This window comes from Mus caroli, unplaced genomic scaffold (genome assembly GCF_978045245.1).
Source record: "Mus caroli unplaced genomic scaffold, Mus_caroli_1 scaffold_2, whole genome shotgun sequence".
In the NCBI taxonomy this organism is placed as follows: Eukaryota; Metazoa; Chordata; class Mammalia; order Rodentia; family Muridae; genus Mus; species Mus caroli.
Genome location: NW_028227257.1, coordinates 28082708 through 28104427, shown reverse-complemented (window position 1 = coordinate 28104427; position 21720 = coordinate 28082708). Strand labels below are relative to the sequence as shown.

The 21720-nt window shown below is 48.3% G+C and overlaps 1 protein-coding gene across 2 annotated transcripts; it reads left to right on the top strand.

Moving 5' to 3' along the window:
- The first annotated feature begins 2811 nt into the window (after window positions 1-2811).
- Window positions 2812-20407, top strand: Sdcbp2 (syndecan binding protein 2). 2 transcript variants are annotated; one of them, XM_021155576.3, is made up of 9 exons: window positions 2812-2968; window positions 12968-13040; window positions 14203-14272; window positions 15229-15329; window positions 16714-16872; window positions 17454-17629; window positions 17709-17880; window positions 19583-19674; window positions 19926-20407. In XM_021155576.3, the coding sequence occupies exons 2-9, from the start codon at window positions 12987-12989 to the stop codon at window positions 19978-19980; spliced, it is 879 nt and encodes a 292-aa protein (XP_021011235.1). In that variant the 5' UTR covers window positions 2812-2968; window positions 12968-12986; the 3' UTR covers window positions 19981-20407. The 2 variants fall into 2 exon arrangements, with proteins under 2 accessions (XP_021011235.1, XP_029324923.1); XM_029469063.1 differs by lacking the exon at window positions 2812-2968 and adding an exon at window positions 3023-3067.
- The last annotated feature ends 1313 nt before the right edge of the window (window positions 20408-21720 follow it).

The window sequence follows — 21720 nt, the reverse complement described above, 5'->3', positions numbered from 1 at the left end:
CCCCAACGTTCTTCCCTCTAATACCAATGCCTGTGGGGAACATATAAAACTCAAGTGGTGTTTTCAGCATGTGTCAAAACAATTTTCTTGTCCAGGTATCAACCTCACCTTCATTTGTGCTGTGTTTGTTTGTTTGTTTGTTTGTTTGTTTGTTTGTTTGTTTGTTTTTTGTAGCTGTGGCTGTTCTGGAATTCACTCTAGACCAGTCTGGTCTCAAACTTAGATCCACCTGCCTCTGCCTCCCGAGTGCTGGGATTAAAGGTGTGCACCACCACCTTCCCTAGCTCTGCTCTCCTTGAGACATGTTCTTCCTGTGACTCTCAGTTATGCATTTCAAAGCCTCTTCTGTTATAACTCATCTGCCACACTGAGTCCCCCAGGTTGCCATGGTGACCACAGCTCTCAACACTGACCTATTCCTCATTGTCACACAGTCATCTAGCTTTAGATCGATCTTAGTCACAGAGATGAGACTGTGACAGTGGCCTCCCATTTCCATGTCACAATTTTCCAAGCACTTTACACCACCAGTGCATATAATGTTGAGGACAAACCTGTGCAGTAGGTGGCTGTGGGAAACCCTGCTCAGAGATTTAGAAATTAGTGTGATGTCATAGACTTGGGACTTAGCTCTGATAACCCAACCAAACCTTTTAAGTATGGGTGAGTATTTAAGTTTTTAACTGTGGTGGTTTTTTCTAGGAGGGACATATTTTTTTTTAAAGTACTTCCTAGGCAGGAAGCTAGGCCCCAGGGTTAAGAAGCTCACAGACTCTTGATCCCAGCACTCAGAAGGCCAAGGCACGTGGACTTCTTGAGTTTAAGGAAAGCCTGGTCTACAGAGCAAGTTCCAGGACAGCCAAGGCTACATGGAGAAACTCTGTTTTGAAAAACAAAGTCACAGACAACATTCTGCCAACATGGAAGCCCAGGTACATTACCTCATAGATCAACTTCAAGTGACAGTGGTAGGCTGCAGCCTCCATGTAAACAGAGGATTCTGGACAAGCCATGAGCCCAGAGGGAAGGTTACAGTGGCACTGATCTGCCACATTGCTCACAGGGAGTTTCTAAATGAATGGCCACCAGTGTTTTAAACCTCTTAGCTATTCGTGCAAGTCTATAAAGAAACAGAATTAAGTCCTGGCCATAGCACTGATTCCTATATTAATTGTGAGAACGTTCTTTGTAGATCTACTATGTAGGCCTTGCCTTCAGTTAGCCAAGGACTGAATTTTCAGCCTTTGGGACACATGAGCAATACAAGATGATTCTCAGAGTCAGAGGCAAAAGGCCACATCAACAGGGATGTCACCACTCCTGAGATGTGTTCCTTGTGTGGCACTCTGGGCTGTGGGCTCCTCCCAGGCAGGCAGTGTCTCAGGATCTGCTATTGTACAATCTGACCAGGCTCATCATGGGGACTGTGCTGTGAGCCTGCCTGGCCAGCATCCCTGATACCTACCCCACCTTGAGTGGGCACACTGTGTCAGTCCTTAGGGGATTTCCTAGCACATGACTCACTCCTGAGTCCCTCTCTAGACACCATCATCCAACTATACCCATCAGGAATTTCTCTTCCTCCTTTTTTTTTTAACTTGACTTTCATATGAGTAGTGGGTTAAATGTACATTCAAAAGCTTCAAGGTTTAAAAAACATATTAGAGATGGATTTGGTGGTACACACCTTAAACCTAGCACTTGGGAGGCAAAGGCAGGCAGATCTCTAAGCCTTCAAAGCCAGCCTGGTCTAAGACAGCCAAGGGGGGGGGGGGACAAAGGAAAAGAAAGTAAACTCTGTCCTATCAACACAGTTCCTTAATTTTCCTAGATTTCCAATTAGATTTTTTAAAAAACCCCAAAATACTACTTTCTTAGGAAAATCATAAGTAAGGCTGGAGGGATGGTTTGATGGGTAATATGCTTGCTATGCATATATGAGGCCCTCTCCACACCCACATGAAAGTTGTGGACAGCAGGCACATCTGCACTACAGGTGCTGAGACAGATCCCAGGGGCTTGCTGAACAGCCAGGCTAGCTTAAATGGTGAACACTAGGTTCAGTGAGAGACCCTGTCTTAAAACTAAGGTGGAGGAGAATAGAGGAAGACTGTCAATCGCTGACTTCTACATGCACACACAGGCAAAGGCAGTATGTGTGTATGTCTGTGTGTATGCACACACACACACACTTTGCTACCATTATTGGAATCTACACAACTACAAACTGAAAAGCTCACCAGGGTCTGGAGATGTCAGGCAGCATTTGCTTAAGGCTCGGTCCCTAGCATCTCAGAAGGAATGAAAGAGAGCCGGAAAGGGGGTGGGGCTCTCTAGGCTTCCTGCAGTACACACTTTTCTGAAAACAAAACCAGAGGGTATGACCTCAATGGTGATTATTTGCTGTCTCAGTATTGTTATATTTCCCCTTGGCACCTTCCTGAAATGATTTAATAATTGTGTCATCGTCTATAGATTGGTGACTCCTTTAACCAGTGCCAGGCCTCTGGGATTTCTAGATTGGTTTTACTAAAAGAAACACCATGATGGATCCAGAGACTGCACTGTAATTGATTTCTAAGAAATATACTAGGTTACAACATGCGGCCATTTTAAGGCTCAGGACATCTATCTCACTGTTCTCCAGTTAACTGACTGCCTATTGGCAGGGTGAGGCCACCACAGCCGTGCTGACTTCCTCATAGGGCCAAGTAGCCCTAGTTCGAACCCATCTCTACAGCATCTACGAATATCAGCTGTACGCTTTAGCCCCACCCACTCGTGGGTGACTGCTCTGTTTACCGAGCCACATAGGCTAACCTGGGCCCATCCTAGTCCACAGTGAGTCAGCTGAACAAGGGGCGGGCACCACCCTTCCCAGAGCAGGAACCCAACTGGGACACAGGCGACCAGCACATGCCAGGAGGCTGCAGTGGCTGGAGAAGAGTACAGCGTGTGGAGCCAGCAGGTAAGAACAGTCCGTATTGGCTGGGATAAAGGAGCTAAACAAGACCTGCTCACAACCAATGTCTTTCCCTCCCTTGTCCTGTCTTCTAGGACTTCCTAGGTAGGTAAATTCCTTTTAATTTGCTTCACTCTTAGAAGGAAATGAGAACAAAGCTTTCCTTTTCTGCTCCCTGGCAGGGTTTGGAGGATGTATGATTTTCTGCACTGTTCTATCTTCTACACTTACCTCTAATCTACCCTACATCCATTGGCCAGAAGGCCCTGAAGGCTAATGGCTCTCTGATGCTCAGACTTCCCTTGTGGCTCCCTCTCACTCAAGAAGGGCCAAAATTCTCACCAAGCCCCATGAGCCCTCCAGGGTCTGAGCCCCTCCCATCTTCTCTGGTTTCCTCCCTCAGGGTCCTCTGAACACTGGGAGGCATGCTCACCTCAGGGTCTGTGCAGTGGGCTGTCTCCCTGGAATGTTCTTGCCCACCCAGTTCTTTAAGCTTTTACTCAAATGTCTCTCCCCTCCACAGCAAGGCTCCCCTAATCCTACTGCCACCCTCCGCTCTCCACCCCACTTCATTCTCCTCCCCAGTTCTTCCCACCACCTGACACAGCCCACAAAGTCTTGGGGCTTTTTAATGCAGCTCTTCACTACAAAGTCCCTACATCAAAGAGTGATGATTGTGTTCACTTCTTACTGTGGGCATCCAAAACAGTGCCTGGACTTAGGAGGTGGTCGTAGGTGGATGAGCAGATAGTTATGGAGTTGCCTATTTGTGCTAGGCACTGTGCTAAATGTTCTTCATGTGTAACCCATTTAAATAGTCTTCTCATACCTGGATAACTCTGCTTAAAGTAACTGTTATTTTACTATAGTTACAAAATAACTATATTGGACATGGAGCCTAGTCCATTCTTTGCTCTCATAGTCAGAGGCAAGCAGTAGGTTGAGCCTCTCTAAAGCCCTGGCTTCTGTTCTGCCTCCCCTGAACCTTCACTGGGAGAACAGAATCTCCTGAGTCCTGTTCCCTCTGGCACAGTATAGCCCTGGAAGGAGGAGGTACATGTTTGTGGCTTAGCAACAGCCTCCTCCTTGCCGATTCACCAGATCCCTGGGCTAATTTGGCCTTACAGAAGCTATTACTCCATCACATTAACCCACGCTTCTGTTTTCTGAAGGATAGATGAGTTGTCCACAGGAACAAGTGGGAGTCCCAGAGTTCCAGCAGTTTGGAACAAAGTGTTCTTATTCTGTAAGTTCAAAGATGGAGGCTAATGGGCCCCTTTCCAGCCCTGCTGATTCCCCAGGGCCTGACTGCTGATATACTGTGTTGTTATTGCTTACAATACGAAGATGTATAGAAAGCTCTGGGATGGAGATCGAACGATATTGAGGGGAGGGAAGTCCCTGGGAGCAAGGACTGGATGGGTTCCCTTCCGAGAGTCAGCTACCTGCAGGAACTTAGCAAGCTCTTGTGCTGTCACACTACTTTCTGTGTATCTCACTAGGGCTGGAGTTTCCCTCCCTACACCTAGTTTTTCTTTAAGAGACTTTCTACAGGTGGTAACTGGAAAAATGTTTATCAAGGTGTCAGATGACATTTCTGGGGAGATGTGTATAAACACCTATTCACCTCAAAGAACCAATGACATACCAACTAAAACAGTGGCTCTCAACCTTCCTAATGCTGAGACATTTAATACAGTTTTCCTCATGTTGCAGTGACCACCCCAACCATAAATTTTTGTTACTACTTCATAACCGTAAATGTGTTACTGTTGTGAATCATAATGTAAATATCTGTTTTCTGATGGTCTTAGGCAACCCCTGTGAAAGGATTATTCAACCCCAAAGGGGTTGCAACCCACAGGTTGAGAACTGCTGAACTAAAATAAACTAGTTCACTGTGGTAAACCGAGGAGTTTAGTAGGATTAAAGGAGCCTAGGTGATGCAGGCAGTTCACCCCAGCATTGGTGAGGACCACACTGTGCACTGCTTACATAACCCTGGGGAGGGCTCTGTGAATCAGCCTTCTGAGCTCAGAGTCTTTTATGCTTCCTAAGGTTCCCGAGTCTCAAAGGCCTCCCACTCCCTTCCAGGAGGGAACGTTGTTTCAATTTGGAGGAAATAGCTACCTACACACTAGGTTTTCCGGATTCTCTTCCCTGTGTCTGCTTTTCTTCTGTTACTCTATGGAGACACAGGGCTTGGCACTAGTGATCCACACTGGCTAGTAAGGATGACCAGCAAACCAACATAGCATGGTGGAATTTCAATCTAGGAAATGCAGAAGGGAAGGCCTGGCTCAGAGCAGGGCCTGTGTGGAATGAATAATGACCAGTGAATGGGAAGATCCTTGGGGTTTGTGTGGGTGTAGGGTTTAGGGGCAGGCTTAGAACTGACCAATTCACCACGTGAATTGTGGATGGCATTTAAGACAGAGGGAACAGCTCTGCCAAGGCATGAAGGCATGGATTAGCAAGCTAAGTTTTAAAATCAGCAAGCTATTTGAAATGAAGGGAATGCATGAGTAAATGGGGGTAAGAACGACATGTCCACCAGGGGTCAGTCATGAAATGTTTAAAGCCATGCTGAAGTCTGAGATTAATTATGATGTCACCAACAGGTAAAGATAGGGTCTGAGGGTAAGTCCCTGATTTCTGGTTCAATTCATAAGTGTATTTGGTGGGGCTGCAGTCAAGATTTGGGAACATTTCAAGGTAGTCACCTGAAGGTAATAAATATCCAAAAAGCAGGTGGAATTTATGCCCGCGCCTCCCTATCCAGGAATAGCACACTCTACTCTCACAGGCTTAAACGTTCCATCCTTCATGGCCACAGGCAAGTCTTGGAGGTTTCCTTGATTTTCTAGCTTTTCACCTGCATACCAATGCCTGAGAGGGTGATTGGTTTAATTTTCCGCAGGAAGTGATTCCCTCAGGCAAGTCCACTTCCCTAGGCAGCAGACGCCCAATGGTTCTAGCCCTAGTGGTTGGTGCGCCTGCATCTTCAACTAGGGCAGGTCAAAAGTAGGCGCCAGGCCACAATCCTGAGAGCATGACACCAGAAGCAACCACCTAGGGACTTGAAAGCGCTTCTAAATCAAAGGGAGAGGGGATCTCCTTTTCAGAACGAGCAGCGGGGCGGGGTGTCGACTCTTGCTTTCTTCTCCCACCCATTGTAAATCAAATGGTCTGACGAGCATAGATCCACAAGGGGCCTTCGGAAGAACCACGGGCTCTAAGTCTTTTTAGGAATGCATGAGGAGGGCTGCAGAGGCAGGCTGGCCTTTCCGGTCGCATATTCCACTGCATTGCGGGTCTCTTTGGAAAGTCTGAAGCCGGGCACAGGCACATTCTGCAATTCCCGGGAGAAAAAAAGCTGTCAAGGTGACTCCGCAGCCGTGGGGCATCCTGGGAACACAGGCCCCATCCCGAAACCCCGCGCGCGCCCGCACGCAAGTAGACTTGGTGCACATGCGTCGTGGGCACCACACGCAGCTAAGCAGGGTTTCTGCGCAGGCGTTAGAGACCACAAGCGGAGACGCAGCTTCCGGCTAAGTTCTGAACCCTTGGATAGGGGAGTAAAGGCAGCTTAGGGTCGTGGAAGCGCGTGACGTAGGGGCGTACAGAGGCTAGGCCTTGGACAGTTGAGTCCCTCCCGGGTACTCGGTGCATGAAGAGTGCGGTGTCTGACCCACGTGCTTTCATTTTTTAAAGGAAAGGGGCGGTTTGGAATTCATCTTGAGTTACTGCCCAGGCAAGGATGCCTTATAGTGAGGGGAAGGACAGCAGTTTTCAGTAAAAAGAATTTGTACCATTCCTTGCTAAAGCAGTGATGAAAGTGTTCCAGGAAGTGGGTCTCTGAGCCTGTTTTCTCCCAAAGGGCAAAATGCATCTGCTCCTTTGCTGTTGGAAAAAAGGATACAGGTGGCTCTTAGGTTCGCATCCGCATAGTGCATACTGGTGGCAAAGCATAATTTGGTAGATGGTAACTGCCGAGTGTTATTTCAAGGTTAAAAGTCTCCAGGAGGGTGTACATGGTAGGGCAGACCCCAGGTGAAGGGGTCTTTTCCTGAAGTTGCTCTAAAAGGAGATTAGAATCATATGCTTCCTGCCCCTAGGAAATTCTTAGGATCCTCATTTCTGCCCCCAAAGGCTAGCCTAGGACAAGGAACTGCAGCTATCCTAGCAGCCAGGCAGGCAACAAAAATCAGCCAAGGGCTGGTTGGGTACTTGAGTCATAAGAAAGCAGGTACAACCCCATCTAGGAAGGAGTCCTGACCATGCTACTTATATTTTTCAGTACAAATTAGAAGTGGCTTTTTTAATTTTCAGATTTTGTTCATGTGTTCATGTCAGATAAGAGGAGGGGCTACAAGTGGGTACATGAGTGAGTGAGTTGATTTGGCTGATCTAGGGAAGGAGCTGACACAAAAACACCTTTCAGGAATAAACTTTGTTAGGGGAAAGAGCCTTGAGACCACAGATCAGGTCTTGACAGGGCAAAGCATAAGAAGAGATGATGACTTTCTTTCAGAGGCATGAATGGAGCCTTTAAGGACAGGAGAGGTTTCCCTTTGAAACTTAGAGAGGAACTTCATTAAAAGAGAGAGCTTAAAAGTCAGAAAGACAGCCATTATAGACAGAACAGGGAAGGGGGGCTGTGTCAGAAACATTTTTTATATACTTTCAGAGAGTGGTAGGAAGTGCCACACCACACGATTTAGTCTAGGATAGTCTATGTGAAAGAGAACACAGAGGAGCCAGGTCCTGGCTAGGACCATAAATCAGGCTGAAGGATTTTTGTCCCATAGAGTGATCATCTCAAAGGGGCAGGTCTATGACCTGACAATTCATATGTAAGGAACTACCCAAGATTGAGACATAAGGTGCATTTAGTCCTCTGGTTCTTGATTCCATTCCTAAGAAGGGCGTGGTCTTGAAGTAGCAGAACTTTGCTTTACTAGGGGAGGTGTGGAAGGGGCCAAATATATTGCCTCTGGCCTATCATTGCATTCCACTCCCCTCCATGCATGCATTTGAGGAGTTCTGCAGTCAATGAGAAGGCCCTTTGGGGACTCCCAGTCTAACAAAACAGCTAGACAAGTAGAATCAACTAGAAGACTAGTGGACAAGCAGGAGTAAGGACATGGGGGAGCACTACAGAGCACAAATCAGATCAGGCTTCCTATGAGAAGGATCCTCTTATTTTAGACTTGAGAATCATCTGGCACGAGCTGGACAAGGAGCAGAATCTGGGACTCAGACAGAATGCTAGACAGAGGGAGCAATACTCTCCAAGACTGAGAGGATGAAGACAGTGAGATTCATTTCATTACCTGAAAGGATCTCCTTGTTGCAGCTGTTGAAAGTAAAGGCTGGGGAGGGACACATGGAAAGATGTGGAGCCGGGAAGTAAGGTCAAAACTGCAAACAAAAGCAGGTTTGGTGGTAGTGGCAAATGCTTTTAATCCCAGCACTTGGGAGGCAGAGCCAGGAAGATCTCTGTGAGTTCAAGGCCAGCCTGGTCTACAGAGTGAGTTCCAGGACATCCAGGGCTACTGGTAGAAACTGTCTTGAAAAACAATAGATAGATAGATAGAGATAGATAGAGAGAGAGAGAGAGAGGGAGAGATAGAGAGATAAAATTTGCAAACAGAAATCTATTGGAACACAACAGCCAGGGCTACAAGGAGAAACTCTGTCTTGAAAAATTAACCAATAAATAAACAAAATTTGCAAACAGAAATTTATTGGAACTCAATTCCATTGAAAGTGGCCTTGGTGAAGGAGACGATGGAGAGGGGTGGGACCATGCACACTAGAGTCTGTGGCTGTTCACCTGAATCTTCAGTTGCCAAAGCTTCCTGCTCTTTGGGAATCTGTTAAGTGTAGCACCTGCAATTTTGTATTTAAGCAGCAAATCGCTATATATTCTGAAAGGTCAAATACATAATTTCTTTACATCTGGACCTTGGGTCACCAGTTCCATTCCAAGGAAGATTCAGGGAGCCCTTGTGGGCCATTTCAGAAAATACAGGCTAGGTTCCACAGGAGCTACTGATGTGTGTGTGTGTGGGGGGGGGGGGGCTAGTTTTATATCAACTCGACAGAAGCTAGAGTCATCTGAGAGGAGGGAACCTTAACTGAGAAAATGCTTCTATAAGATCCGGCTGTAGGCAATTCTGTAGAGCATTTTCTTAAGTTAGTGGTTGGTGTGGAGGTCCTACCCCACTGTGGGTGGGACCACTCCTGGGCTGATGGTCCTGAGTGCTGTAAGAAAGCAGGTTGAGTAAGTCAGGAGAAGCAAGCCAGTAAGCAGTACTCTGTGGCTTCTGCATCAGCTCCTGCCTCCAGGTTCCTGTTTGGTTTCAGTTCGAGTTCCTGCCTTAACTTCCCTCTTAACTATGATTCACAATATGTAAGTCATATAAATCCTGCCCTCCTCAAGTTGCTTTGATCGTGATGTTTCATGACAGCAATAATAGATCTAAGACAGAAATTGGTACCAGGATTGTAGACTACTGCTTGTGATCTACTTTACCATGTTGTTATGGGGAGGATTGAGGAAGGACTTTGGAACTGTGGGCTGGAAAAACTATTGAGTGTTCAAAGGTTGGCAAGCTGCTGTGAGAGGTTGGAAGATTAGAATGTAGTGTTAAAAGCAGTAAAGATAATGGAGGCCTGACTTGTGAGCTTTCAGAGAGAAGCAAAGACTATCATAGCTGCTTGATGGTTTGAATTAAGAATCGGTGGTTCTGGTCAGCTGGGGCTGAAGAATCATTAATTACTGAAGTAAAGACATTATTTTACTGGGACAACTGATGCTAATCAGCTGTGGCCAAGAAATTAATGGTGATTAAAAAGAGAGGCCTCAGTGAGGTGAAATCTGGGAAATGTTTCCTGAGAGTCAGCTCAGTGTTCTAGAGGCAGGCAACGCTGTACCATATGTTGGCAGCTAAACTTACACTAAGTGTCACCCAGGTGGTACTGGTTTTGAAGGTATGCAGGGGTCATGGAGGCTTGGCTCTGTATACAGGACCACTATCATGGGATGGTTGCCAATAATAGCAGCAGCAATGCATTGGATCTGGCCCCAGCCTCGGAAACAAGCTGTGTGTGCTGCAGAGGGTGGAGCTGCAGAAGTGATCCAAGCCTTTGGAGGAGCCCACAGATTGTGAGCGAATCCCAGAAGCTGGACACTGAGTTATTTAGTGAGCTGAAGTCTGGTTTCTCTTTGATTTGATTGTGACTGTGCCTTGGTTCTTCTCTCATGGAATAAGAGAGTACTTAACTTATTTTTATTTTATAGTAGCCCCCAGTTGAGAGATTTTGAACTTCTAATGAGACTTTGGATTTATAGAGAGACTTTGAATATTTTAAAGAGACTGAAGATTTAAGCGTTAGAATTTCTAAAGATTGTGAGACCTTTAAAAGTTGGAATGTTTTACATTTTGATGCTGATATTAATGTGTGCTCTTGGATGAGCAAAAAAGGGAAGTTATGGCTCAACAGTGATGTGTTTGTGTGTCAGGTCGTCAAGGAGTCAACTGTGCTGGTTAGTTCTTCTGTCAACTTGACATAAGCTAGGGTCATCTGAAAGGAGGGAACCTCAATTAGGGAAAAAAAAATGCCTCCATAAGGTCCAGCTATAAGTAACCCTATAGAGCATTTTCTTCATTAGTGGTTGATGTGGGAGGGCCCTTCTCATGGTGGGTGTTGCCACCCTGGGCTGATGGTCCTGGGTTCTACAAGGATGTAGATTGAGCTCAGCCACGAGAAGCAAGCCAGTAAGCAGCACCCCTCCATGGCCTCTGCATCAGCTTCTGCCTCCAAGAGGCAGGGGGCTTTAAGCAAAGCCACAACATCCTAGTTTCATGCTTAAAAGGCCTGCTGGGTACTGTCTGAAGAGCAGAGGAAGCGGTCATGACCTGTTTAGGAGTGCTATGTCAGTAATGATGGGCAGGGATATGGGTGAGAGGGAACTTGGTGACACACAAGAGGGACGGTGGGGAGGGGAGTTAAGAACTTGGCTTGGGTGGCAGGTACAGAGGGAGAAATGACTCATGAGAATGCCCTAGGTGTCTGTGGGTCATTCAGGGTCACGGGGTTGGGTTCACATCATCATGGCACAGCCTAGTCAGTTCCCTATGCCACCTCCTAGCATTCCTATTACATGTGGGCGAGAAGGACATACCTTAACCATTAGAAGTGGTAGTGAGCTTGGAAGCACAGGATACCTAAGAGATGGAAGTGGGTATGTAGCTCAGAGCCTGTCTGGGGGCAGGGCCCAGGGTGGCAGGGCAGTGACCTCTACTCTGGGAGGTGGGCACAGCAAGAGGGAGGTGACAGACAGGGTGGAGCATCCAGCTAGAGTAGCCTGCCTAGCAAAGGGCAGGAAGTATGACTGGGTCAGGTAAAGGTAAGAACCCAAAAGGGGAAACTCCCCTGGAGTTTGACCTAGGGAGGAAATGGCATGTTTTTAAGAGGTGATAGTTGGGACTGCATTGAGCACCTTGCTTAGGTGCTACAGATTCTCATGCAGGATGATAAAGTGTATGTGTGTTTAGTGCCTCCTCCTCCTCCTCCTCCTCCTCCTCCTCCTCCTCCTCCCCCCCCCCGTGGGACATCGTTATACTAAATGCCCCAGTCTATGTGTTCTTCCAAAGGAGCACTGTGGTGCTGGTGTAGAACCCAGGGCCTCCAATGTGCCATGCAGCAGCACTACCACTTGGCTCTTAACATTTGGAGTAAAAAGGGGGTTTTGATGCTATAGGAGCCTGCAGTTGAGAAGCTTTGAATTCTTAAAGATACTTTGGATTTTAAGGAGACCTTGAATTTCCTTTTTTTTTAAAAAAAAAAAAAGGATTTATTTATTTTATATATGTGAGTACACTGTTGCTGTCTTCAGACACACCAGAAGAGGGCAGAGGGCATCAGATCCCATTACAGATGGCTGTGAACTGTGGTAAAGTTGTAGTTGCTGGGAATTGAACTCAGGACCTCTGGAAGATCAGTCAGTGCCCTTAACCATTGAGCCATCTCTCCAGCCTCAAGACCTTGGATTTTTAAAGAGACGGAAGGTTTAAAATGTTTGAATTTGTAAACACTGATTGTAGTATTAATATGAGATCTTGAGGACACCAAGAGAAGAAAGGTTATACTTAATAAGTGATGTGCTTGTCAAGTTAACAAAGGGCCACTTGTACCAACTAGTTTTTGGGTCAACTTGACACAAGCTTGAGTCAGAGGACAGATCCTCCGTTGAGAAAATGCCTGTGATAGGCAGGTCTGTAGGACACATTCCATGGGTGGTGCTACCCTAGGCTGGTCATTCTGGGTTCTGTAAGAAAGCAGGCTGAGCAAGCCAAAAAGCAGCACCCCTAAGTGGCCTCTGCATCAGCTCCTGCCTCCAAGTTCTTTCCTTAACTGCATTCAGTGATGCTGGCCTCATGGGGGGGGGGGGGGAAGAAACCACCCTTTTCTCCCCAGATTGACTTGGTTGTAGTGTTCATCACAGCAATGGTAACCCTAGGCCAGATGGCAGACTGTGGAACGGAAAGAGGAAGGAAGGAAGAGATTGGGAGGCTTTCTAGAGTCTCCCACCTTTCTGCTTAAATGCAAAGTCCCAATGCCTGTGGTTGTGGGCGATACTGTTCCAGCTCCCAGCCTCGCCTGGTATGCAGCAGCTGTTCCATGGGCACCCACCAAACAGGATGGGGAGACCTTACTAGCTCATCTGACTTTTTACACATGGCAGGAAAAAGGAGGCCCTTGACCCTGTCTTTTCTTCTGGGTACATCCTGCATGGTCCACTAGGTTTCGTTTCTAAGGTCCAGAATCAGTCAGGAATTTTGTGGGTGGCGATTTATGAGCTTGAGAAACAGACTGGTGTAAAATCCTCATTTTTAAGATGGTGATGGTCTCAGCGTGCTGTGGGACATAGGTGGCAGGAGGCAGCAGTCCTGTCTTTTTTTCTAACGATTTATTGCCCTCTGCATTCTGCAGTGTGCTTCCGCAGGCAGTTATGTCTGTCCTGTATCCATCTCTGGAGGATCTGAAGGTGGGCCAAGTCATCCAGGTAAGGAACTAGGCTCTGTTTGCCTAGAGTCCCTGATGGTGACCATGGGGATTAACACCAGTAACTAAGGCTTATCTTGGAGGATCCTGGGTACTGGGAGCCCTTGGGAATTCCAGGGAAGCCCTGGGACCCAGTGCAAAGGCTGGTGGGTAAAGGGAGAGTCCAGGAGTCAAGGCCCGTGGAGTCTGAGCAGGCAAAGACAAAGCAGCCACAGTGAGGTGGGTTCAAGCACTTCTTCCATCCTCTGAAGGGACACCAAGGTGCCAGCCAGCTTCAGCAGGAAACCCAGGGCATGGGCTCAGCCTGCTCAGTCCCAAACAGCCTCTTCCACCTTCACCCCACATCCTCAATGTTCCCAGAAGCCTGGAAATTTCAGCCTCTCTCCCTGGTTGGGAGTGGGCTTTTATGCTTTGGCTGCTATGGATAGAAAATAGTTGGTCCCAGGTATTAGAGGACTTTCTGCCAGAAAGATGCATTTCCAAAGAGGCCACATTAAATAAAGAGATTTATTTATTTTTATAATATGCATGTTTTCTCTGCATGTATGTATATGTACAGTATGCAACTCCAGTGCCCTCAGAGGACAGAATAGAGCATCAGATCTGAAACGCCAGTTGTAGATGGTTGTCAGTTGTGATGTGGGTGCTGGGAATTGAACTTAGGTCCTCTGCAAAAGCAGCAAGTACTCTTGACCACTGAGCCATCTCTCTGGCCCCCAAAAGGCCACATTTTTTTAAAAATATGCCATTTTGATTTTTAATTTACAATTTGTGGCTATACATACTCATGGGGGTACATGTGACATTTCAACTTCTATATACACTGTACCAGTCAGATCAAGGTGGCTGGCACAGCCATCATTTCAGACTTAGCTCTTTGGGCTTGCAACACTCAAACTCCTCTCCACTAGCTATTTTGAGATATTAGCAGTTGCTGAATATAAACCACAGTTACCCTAGGTGCTGCAGAGCATCCATTCAGCTTTGAGAGCACGCTCAGAGTGAGTGAGCACATGCAGCTACCACAAATCTACAATCACACTTCTCACAAGTCTACAGTCATACTACTCAATGCTCAGAGTCCCTGCCTCAGAGAGTCCCAGGCTCCAAGAGTTCCTGGGGTCCAAGCTACAGACGAGCAACACTTCATGTTCTTTTTTCAGGCCCAGGGCAGAGCCTCACCCACGATGCCAACTCTGCCAGCCCCGATGGCTTCTGCACCCCCACTTTCAGGTGAGTGAGCCTGACCCCAGTGTTCGTGCAATGACGGCCTCAGCACCACCATGCATCCCAGCACTGTTGGACCTGTCACCCAGGCCGAGAAGGCGACTTTTTTTTTTTTTTTCTTTTTGAGACAGGGTTTCTCTGGATAACCCTGGCTGTCCTGGAACTCACAATGTAGACCAGGCTGGCCTCGAACTCAGAAATCCGCCTGCCTCAGCCTCCCGAGTGCTGGGATTAAAGGCGTGCTCCACCACGCCCAGCAAGAAGGCGACTTTTGAAGCTCCTGTCCCCAGGGCTGGGCACCTGCCTTTCCTGGGTGTGTGGGCTCTGCTGAGCCTGAGGATATGGCCCAGTATCCTGGCCACTTCTCAACGCCCGTTTCTCACCTGTCCTTTTAGAGGAGGCCCATGTACAGTTAACCTTCACCCTTGGAGGAAACATTAGAGAAACCTAGTGAGGCACTAGTTGCCTGGCTTGGTGGATGGTGGATGGGCAGGCCATCTGGGGGAGACCAGATGTCTGAGGTAGCCCATTCAGATGCTCATAGCAACCACAGGTCAGTCCTGTGAGAGAAGCTTAAACTAGGGCCCATGGTTCCTCTTCTTGTCAGGGCTCTGCTGGCTCCCTGAGCTGTCCCCCCTTACCCCACCATGGCCTGTGGTCCCTAGTGGTCTCGAACCTGCTCTGGCTTTGTGTTAATTGTCCAAAGGGTGCCAAAGCAGTTGAGCTGAGTTCCTCAGCCGTATAGGAGGGTCTGTCTGAGGCTGCTCCGAGACAAAGGTGCTTCAAGCTTCGGCAGAGCTGGCCCAGGCCACCTGCAAGCATCCCCGGAGCACAGGACATACTCAGGGGATCAGGGTAGCCTTGGTGAATTTCCCTAACTTCATGGAAAAAGAGTGGCCCTGAGCCAGCCAGGGTGGCTCTGCAGAAGCCCGAGTGACACCTTGTCTCTTCCTTACCATCAGAGTTGTATCCAAACCTGGCAGAACTGGAAAGTTATATGGGACTGTCCCTCTCTAGCCAAGAAGTTCAGAAGAACCTCACTCAGATTCCAGATGGTGACAATGTAGGTATTTGTCTCCTGCCACTAAATATCCTACCTTTTGGTCTTGCGATTTTAAAAGGTGTGTGTGTGTGTACACATATATGCATGCATGTCAAACCAGACATTCTTTATACCAGTAATTAGGAGCAGATGCACTCATCCTAAATTATGATTGCTACTTTTTTTTTTTTTTTTTAGACAGTGTCTCACTGTTGTAGCCTTGGCTAGCCTGGTACTGGCTTTGTAAACCCAAATGGCTTCAAAGTCATAGAAATCTGTCTGCTTCTGCCTTCCAAGTGCTGAAATTAAACAACCCCTCTCCTTGGTTGTCTTTGAAAAGGATTTGTTTTATTTTTACATCTATGATTATTTTCTCTGTATGTATGTGCACTGTATATGGGATTGGTCGACAGCTGTAGAGCTTTTATAGAAATGTGCTGTGACTGTGTCGCAGGCATTGGCTGCTTTGCTAGATCTTCCAGTGTGTGCACACGGGAAACTGTTTGCTTAGGTCTTTCTTAATGTTTCTGCAACCTAGATTTTTGTCGCCTTTGGTATACAGTCTCTGCACGTGTCTTCTTAGATCCACACATAGCTCATTTTTTCTGCTTTTTTGGGGAGGGTGATCAGGTGCAGATAAATAGTTGAGTCTGTTGCCCAGGCTGACTTCTAACTGCTGGGTTTGAGTGACCCTCTTACGTCAGCCTCCTTGGCAGCTAAGACTACAGTTGAATGTCCCTGTCCCAGCCCAGTTGATCTCCGTATGCTGACCCTGAGTTCTAGATCTTGATGAGTGTTGGTATCTAGCTCATGGCTAGGAGTTTTCGATTTCTGCAGCCATGCTAGTGGGCGATCACGGTATCTATCACCAGGAGCAACGCTGTCTTCCCGTCCTGTGTGATCTTTTCTGTTTGCTTGATTCAGTGCACTGGTCAGATTGTATAGCCCTGTGTCTGGTGAGACTGGACAGCCTCTGGATATCTATAGGAGGGGTTGTTTGTTAATTTTTATTTTGGGTTCAAATTATTTTGTCCAAGACAAAGTCAAAACTAGCCCTGTCATCTTTGACAACTCGCTATTTACTGTGCAATTGTCTTTTTTTTTTTTTTAAGTGAAATTTAAGGGCATCTTTTCTTGATATTCATTTCCTTTGGAAGATACAGTGACCCCTTCCTGAACCCAGCCTCCTCTCTCCCTCCACTCATGCTTAGGGACGTGGATTTTGGTGCTCTCTAGTGGTGTCACTGAGCTCCGTTTTCTCTCAGCCTCTGCAAAGTGTGTGAGAGGGGAACGCAGGGACTGTTTGGTCCCTACCTAGAACTCAGAGACCCTTGAGGCATGGGCCCCAGGTGCCTGGCTGAACCCCCACACACACACACACACACTCCCACTACTGTATCTGCAGATGGTGGTCACTAGCCCTGGACCTGGCCAGGTGGTAGCTCCAGTATCTGGGAACAACCTGGGTATACTGCGCGCAGAGATCAAGCCTGGCGTGCGAGAGATCCACCTGTGCAAGGATGAACGTGGCAAGACTGGACTTCGTCTGCAGGCTGTTGACAAGGTAAGCAGTGTCTGAGGAGGACCCTTTGGAGGAGAGTGTGCTCCTCTGGTGCGAGATAGCCTTGTCACAGCCCTAGGAATACAAGTTCCTCTTTGAGACAGTCACCCAGCAGCCTAAGATAGTATAGTATATAGGAGCCTCCCCTCTCAGAGCTCAGAGAGCCTCTGTTTATAGCAAGGAAGATTCTAAGAAGGCACCTTAATATCTGAGGCCTTGAGGCTGTGCCTTGTTGCAGAAGGAATTAGCCCCATACAAGGCTCCAACCACTCAAGAGTCTCTCACCCCCTACCCCATTTTCCTGTGCCATAACTCCCGTGTATATGGCTTCCTGATGACTGTAGAGAAAACCAGCCAGACATCTTTGAGAAGGGCAGTATAGGAGAACTGATCAGGATGCTGAAATTCTGATTCAGCTTACTCTGTGTGTTTCCTCCTTCAGGAAAATAGGGGTAACCTGTGTATCCCTCACAGATCTTAGGTCCCACTACACTGTAAGCTCACAGGATATGGGGAAAAAATCTTAGAGGAGGGGCCTGGGCTCAGGCAGCCAGGGGTGCTAACTCTGGGGTCCTGCTTCCCAGGGGCTCTTTGTGCAGCTGGTCCAGGCCAACACCCCTGCATCCCTTGTGGGTTTGCGCTTTGGGGACCAGATCCTGCAGATTGATGGCTGTGACTGTGCTGGGTGGAACACACACAAAGCTCACAAGGTGTTGAAGAAGGCATCAGCGGAGAAGATTGTCATGGTTGTTCGGGACAGGTGGGTATCCAGGTCCCAGCATCCTCCCTGCCTAGCCCAGCCACACCTGCAAACCCAGCTTACTGTCACTCTCCACCAGGCCATTCCAGAGGACTGTCACCATGCACAAAGACAGCTCAGGGCAAGTTGGCTTTTCCATCAAAAAGGGGAAGATCGTGTCTGTGGTAAAGGGAAGCTCCGCAGCCCGCAATGGACTTCTAACCAACCACTATGTGTGTGAGGTGAATGGACAGAACGTCATTGGGCTAAAGGTAGGCGGTGGTGTAGCCCTGTCAGGAAATGTGGTCAGTGTGGAGATGATGAATGTGGGACAGCTCCTGTCTGCATAGTCTGGGAAACCCGCCAGAGCCTCAACTTCCTCTCCTAAGGTTGATGAGGGCTTTAGTATGACTTTGTGTGTGACGTTAATCAGAATGAGTAGCTGCCTAGTAAGAATTCCTTCCTTCCTAATACACAGGGTGTACCAGAGGAGTGTTGTAATGTGTGGGTACATGGGCACCCAGGTTGTTGCTGGCCACAAAGACTCTCCCTCCTCCTCCTCCTCCCCACTCCTCCTCTCCCCTCCTCCTCTTCTTCTCCCTCCTCTTCCTCTTCTTCCTCCGCCTCCTTTCCCATGTGGCACTTCTCTTTGGATGCTGCTTACACTCAGTAATGGAGCTTCCTTTAGAATACTGACTTAGAAATCCATTTCCGACCTTGGCTTATTCTTCAGTGAGGGCAGATGAATTATATCTTTACAAAGCGAGCTGGTGCACATGGCTTTAAGCACATGCTATAGATCTGGAAAGATGGGTGTCTTCTGGGAACAGGCAGTGATGAATTGTGTGGTCTGAGCCATGAACAGATGAAGTGACTCAGTCCTGACCTCATGCCGCTCCACAGTGGCTGAGCTGCTCCACCCCATGTGTGCATGGGTGGGTGGTGGCATCTCATTCCATAGAGGCCCCAAGCCACTTCTATTGTGTGTCTGTTTCCTTGGGGGCAGTCTCCCCTCACCTTCTGTGGAGACTGATTCTGGTGGCTTGTGCTGCTGTGTTCAGGAAATTCTTCCTGTGTCTGGATCCCTCCTCATGCATCCTCTCCCATTTCTCTGTGACCAAGCAAAAGGCCACCACAGTCTGTGCTTGAAAATCTGAATGCAGTAATGCCACCGTGAGCAGCTGCAGACCGCTTCAGTCATAATGCTAAGAGTGGCCATGCTCAGCTCTGGTTCTTACAGCTGCCTAGATGGCCCGGAGCATCACTGAACTTGCAAGTTACTCTGTCTAGTGGCAGTACCACGAGACCCTTAGTTACTGGTTCTATGCTCTTTGAGAAGTGTCTTGTACTTGTACTTTTTGGGACCCATCATTTTTCAAAGTTGGTGGCCACCGGTAGTCCTCTGAAGCATCTTTTCCTCAAACTAAGAAAGCACAGAACCAGATTCCTTATAAATGCAAAACAATGGTCACCAGGGCCCGAGGATGGACCAGAGGCTCATCACCACAGCTGTAGTCATTCAACTGCTGGACACCCTTTGCATGGAGATTGTCTGTTATTCTCTTCATGGTCTGAGCAGTTTCTCAAGCTTTTCGTACTAGTCAATGAGGTGTGGGAGAGGCTGGTGAGGCAGCAAGAGCCTGTGGATACAGGTGGATACAGTGTCTCCCACTGGAGCCCAAGTGTGACTGGGCCCAACAAAGTTGGTAGGGGCCCAAGAATTACATTGGTGGGACAGTGCTATTAGGTCCATATGGATGGATGGCCTTCATGGACTGGGAGGCCAGTGTCATGACCATGGCAATTCTCAGATGAGAGGAATACCCCACCTGAGATGTCCAGGGTCCTGGGAAGCCTGCTACTGCAGGCTGATGTGAGGTGTGGGTGCTGTCCTCTAGCCAAAGCTAGAGGACAGCACCCACAGTTGGGCTGTGGTGCTATCCCTGGATGACCAAGCACTTTCTTCCTCTTCAGGACAAAAAAGTTACTGAGATTCTGACCACAGCTGGAAATGTCATCACACTGACCATTATTCCCACTGTGATCTACGAGCATATGATCAAAAAGTAAGGCTATTATACCCCACCTCTGCACTCTGCCCCACCCCACCAGGCCCCATGCCCTGACAGCTGTGGTGCTGACCCAGAGCATGGGTCTGCTCTGCTCTGTCTTTGATCTTTCATCGGCTCCATGGTGGCTTCTCATGAATTGAAGTCCTTAGAGGTGGGGGATGAATGCATCTCCTGTGGCGTGAACCGGCTGGGGTGAGAATGAAGGAAGCTGTGGTTTCAGTCACCGTCACTGTTGCCTTGTCTAGGTTGTCCCCGTTGCTGCTTCACCACACCATGGACCACTCCATTCCAGACACCTGAAGTTCCAGGAGGGCAGCGCAGGCTTCCCACCATCCTGCAGGGAAGACAGCAGTCCTCAGATGACAGGTTGCAGCTGGCTTGCTGCCTGGGTATTGCAGGGATGTGTCCCAGGTGATGTATATTGAGTCTGTCATTGCCGATTTTAGGCCTCCTTGGATCCTGACTCCTAGCTATGCTGAGGCACAGGTGGGACTTGGGACCTGGTTCTCTGTGCCCTAGATGCTGGGCTCTTAGGCAGAACAGCAGAATGTCACTCACTGAGTGCTGCTGCGTCCTTTTGCAGACCTTGCCTCATCTAGGAAGTCAGCCGCTTGACTGGACAGAGGAATGCCTTGTGTGTTCTTTGTCTTCGTCGATCTTTGTCACGGGTCATGTACAGATAAATGGTAACCCTCCACTGTCTTCTGAATAAAGAGTGGATTTAAAACACAGCCCCGGTCTTGAAAGTTCCTGAAAACTCCAGAACCAGAGGGTCCCATGACTTGCCAGGGCAGCCTTTGTTTTTGGACAGTGGCCAGGCCAAGGTCATATGTGTGTGCCTCTGGGAGCAGTGAGTGGTCTATGTGCTGTGAGATGCCTGCCGGTGTGTCATTGGGATGTTGGCACTGAGGGGCATGTGGCTGTGGGATGACAGGGATAGTTGAGGGGACCCTGCATTGGCTTTGAGACCCCTGCTGAGTAGTCATGGCTGGTTTTTTGTAGCTACAGAATGGGCCAGAGAAGCCACTTTGAGATTACTTGAAAGAACTGGGATATTCTCCTTGTGCCAAGCAGGATGGGGACCTGGGATCGAGAATGGAGGTTCTAGATCCTGTGCCTGGTCACAGATGGGCAGAGAAGCCCTAGGCCTACACAGCAGGGTCTGGTGGGGCTGAGCCAGGCAATAGCTGCTTCTGTCTGCGCTGGGTGCTTGTGGTGAGTTTCTCACCCATCCCAACATGCTCAGAGAAATGACACAGTACAAAGACACCAGGCTGAGGGGCTGTGTGCGTGTTCATGCTTTAATTCAGAGCTGTCTGCTACAGGCACAACTCTGTCTGAATAAAGAGACAAAGGGGACTGAGAGTTATGACCCCTTCCCACAGGCCTCCTCCTCTGTCCCCTCAAGTTTCTGTCAAGAGGATAGCCTAATATGAGTGCGCAGTGGCCTGTTTACATTGTCACCTAGATCAGAGGAGGGCTGTGAGTTCCTTGGGTGGAGACCCCTCAGTGGCCTTTGGCCCTAAAGCCTGGGATTTGTTGTCCTGTGCCTGAATAGGTGGAGAGGAGTCTCAGTGAAAAGCTATGTAATGCTACCTGCTTGGACACATTGATCATGAACTCTGTTCAACGTTGCCTCTGTTCAGAAATCCTCACTGAACCCTATCAGAGGGCTCCAAAACAAAGGAGCCACTACTTCAAGCCGCTGGGCTCCAAGGGCCCAGTAGCTCTAGAAGGTAGTTCCTGGGGACACCTCCTCAAGACCTTGTGTGCTCTGACTGGAGGCAGGGGAAAGGAGCACCCTTAACATTTTTGCTCCAGGAGCCAAGGGCAAGAGGGAAAATTGCAGCCTATGGGATGGGGAGAGCTCTGGGGATGAGCATCTAAGGGGAGCCTGGCCCAGTTCCACCTTGCTCTCAGCCCCCTTCTCCAAATCTGGAACCAGCAGGCTGCTCAAGTGTCTACTTCCAAGCCTACCTCTTAGGATTGCACGGGCATTGCAACCCCTTTGTATGGATATGGGACTCTGGGCTTATATAA

Coding starts and splice junctions, on each gene's coding strand:
- Sdcbp2 (XM_029469063.1), top strand. CDS start 3,027: ATGTCTTTCCCTCCCTTGTCCTGTCTTCTAGGACTTCCTAG. Junction 3,068..12,967: donor TGTCTTCTAGGACTTCCTAG/GTAGGTAAATTC, acceptor TGCATTCTGCAG/TGTGCTTCCGCAGGCAGTTA. Junction 13,041..14,202: donor AGGTGGGCCAAGTCATCCAG/GTAAGGAACTAG, acceptor TTCTTTTTTCAG/GCCCAGGGCAGAGCCTCACC.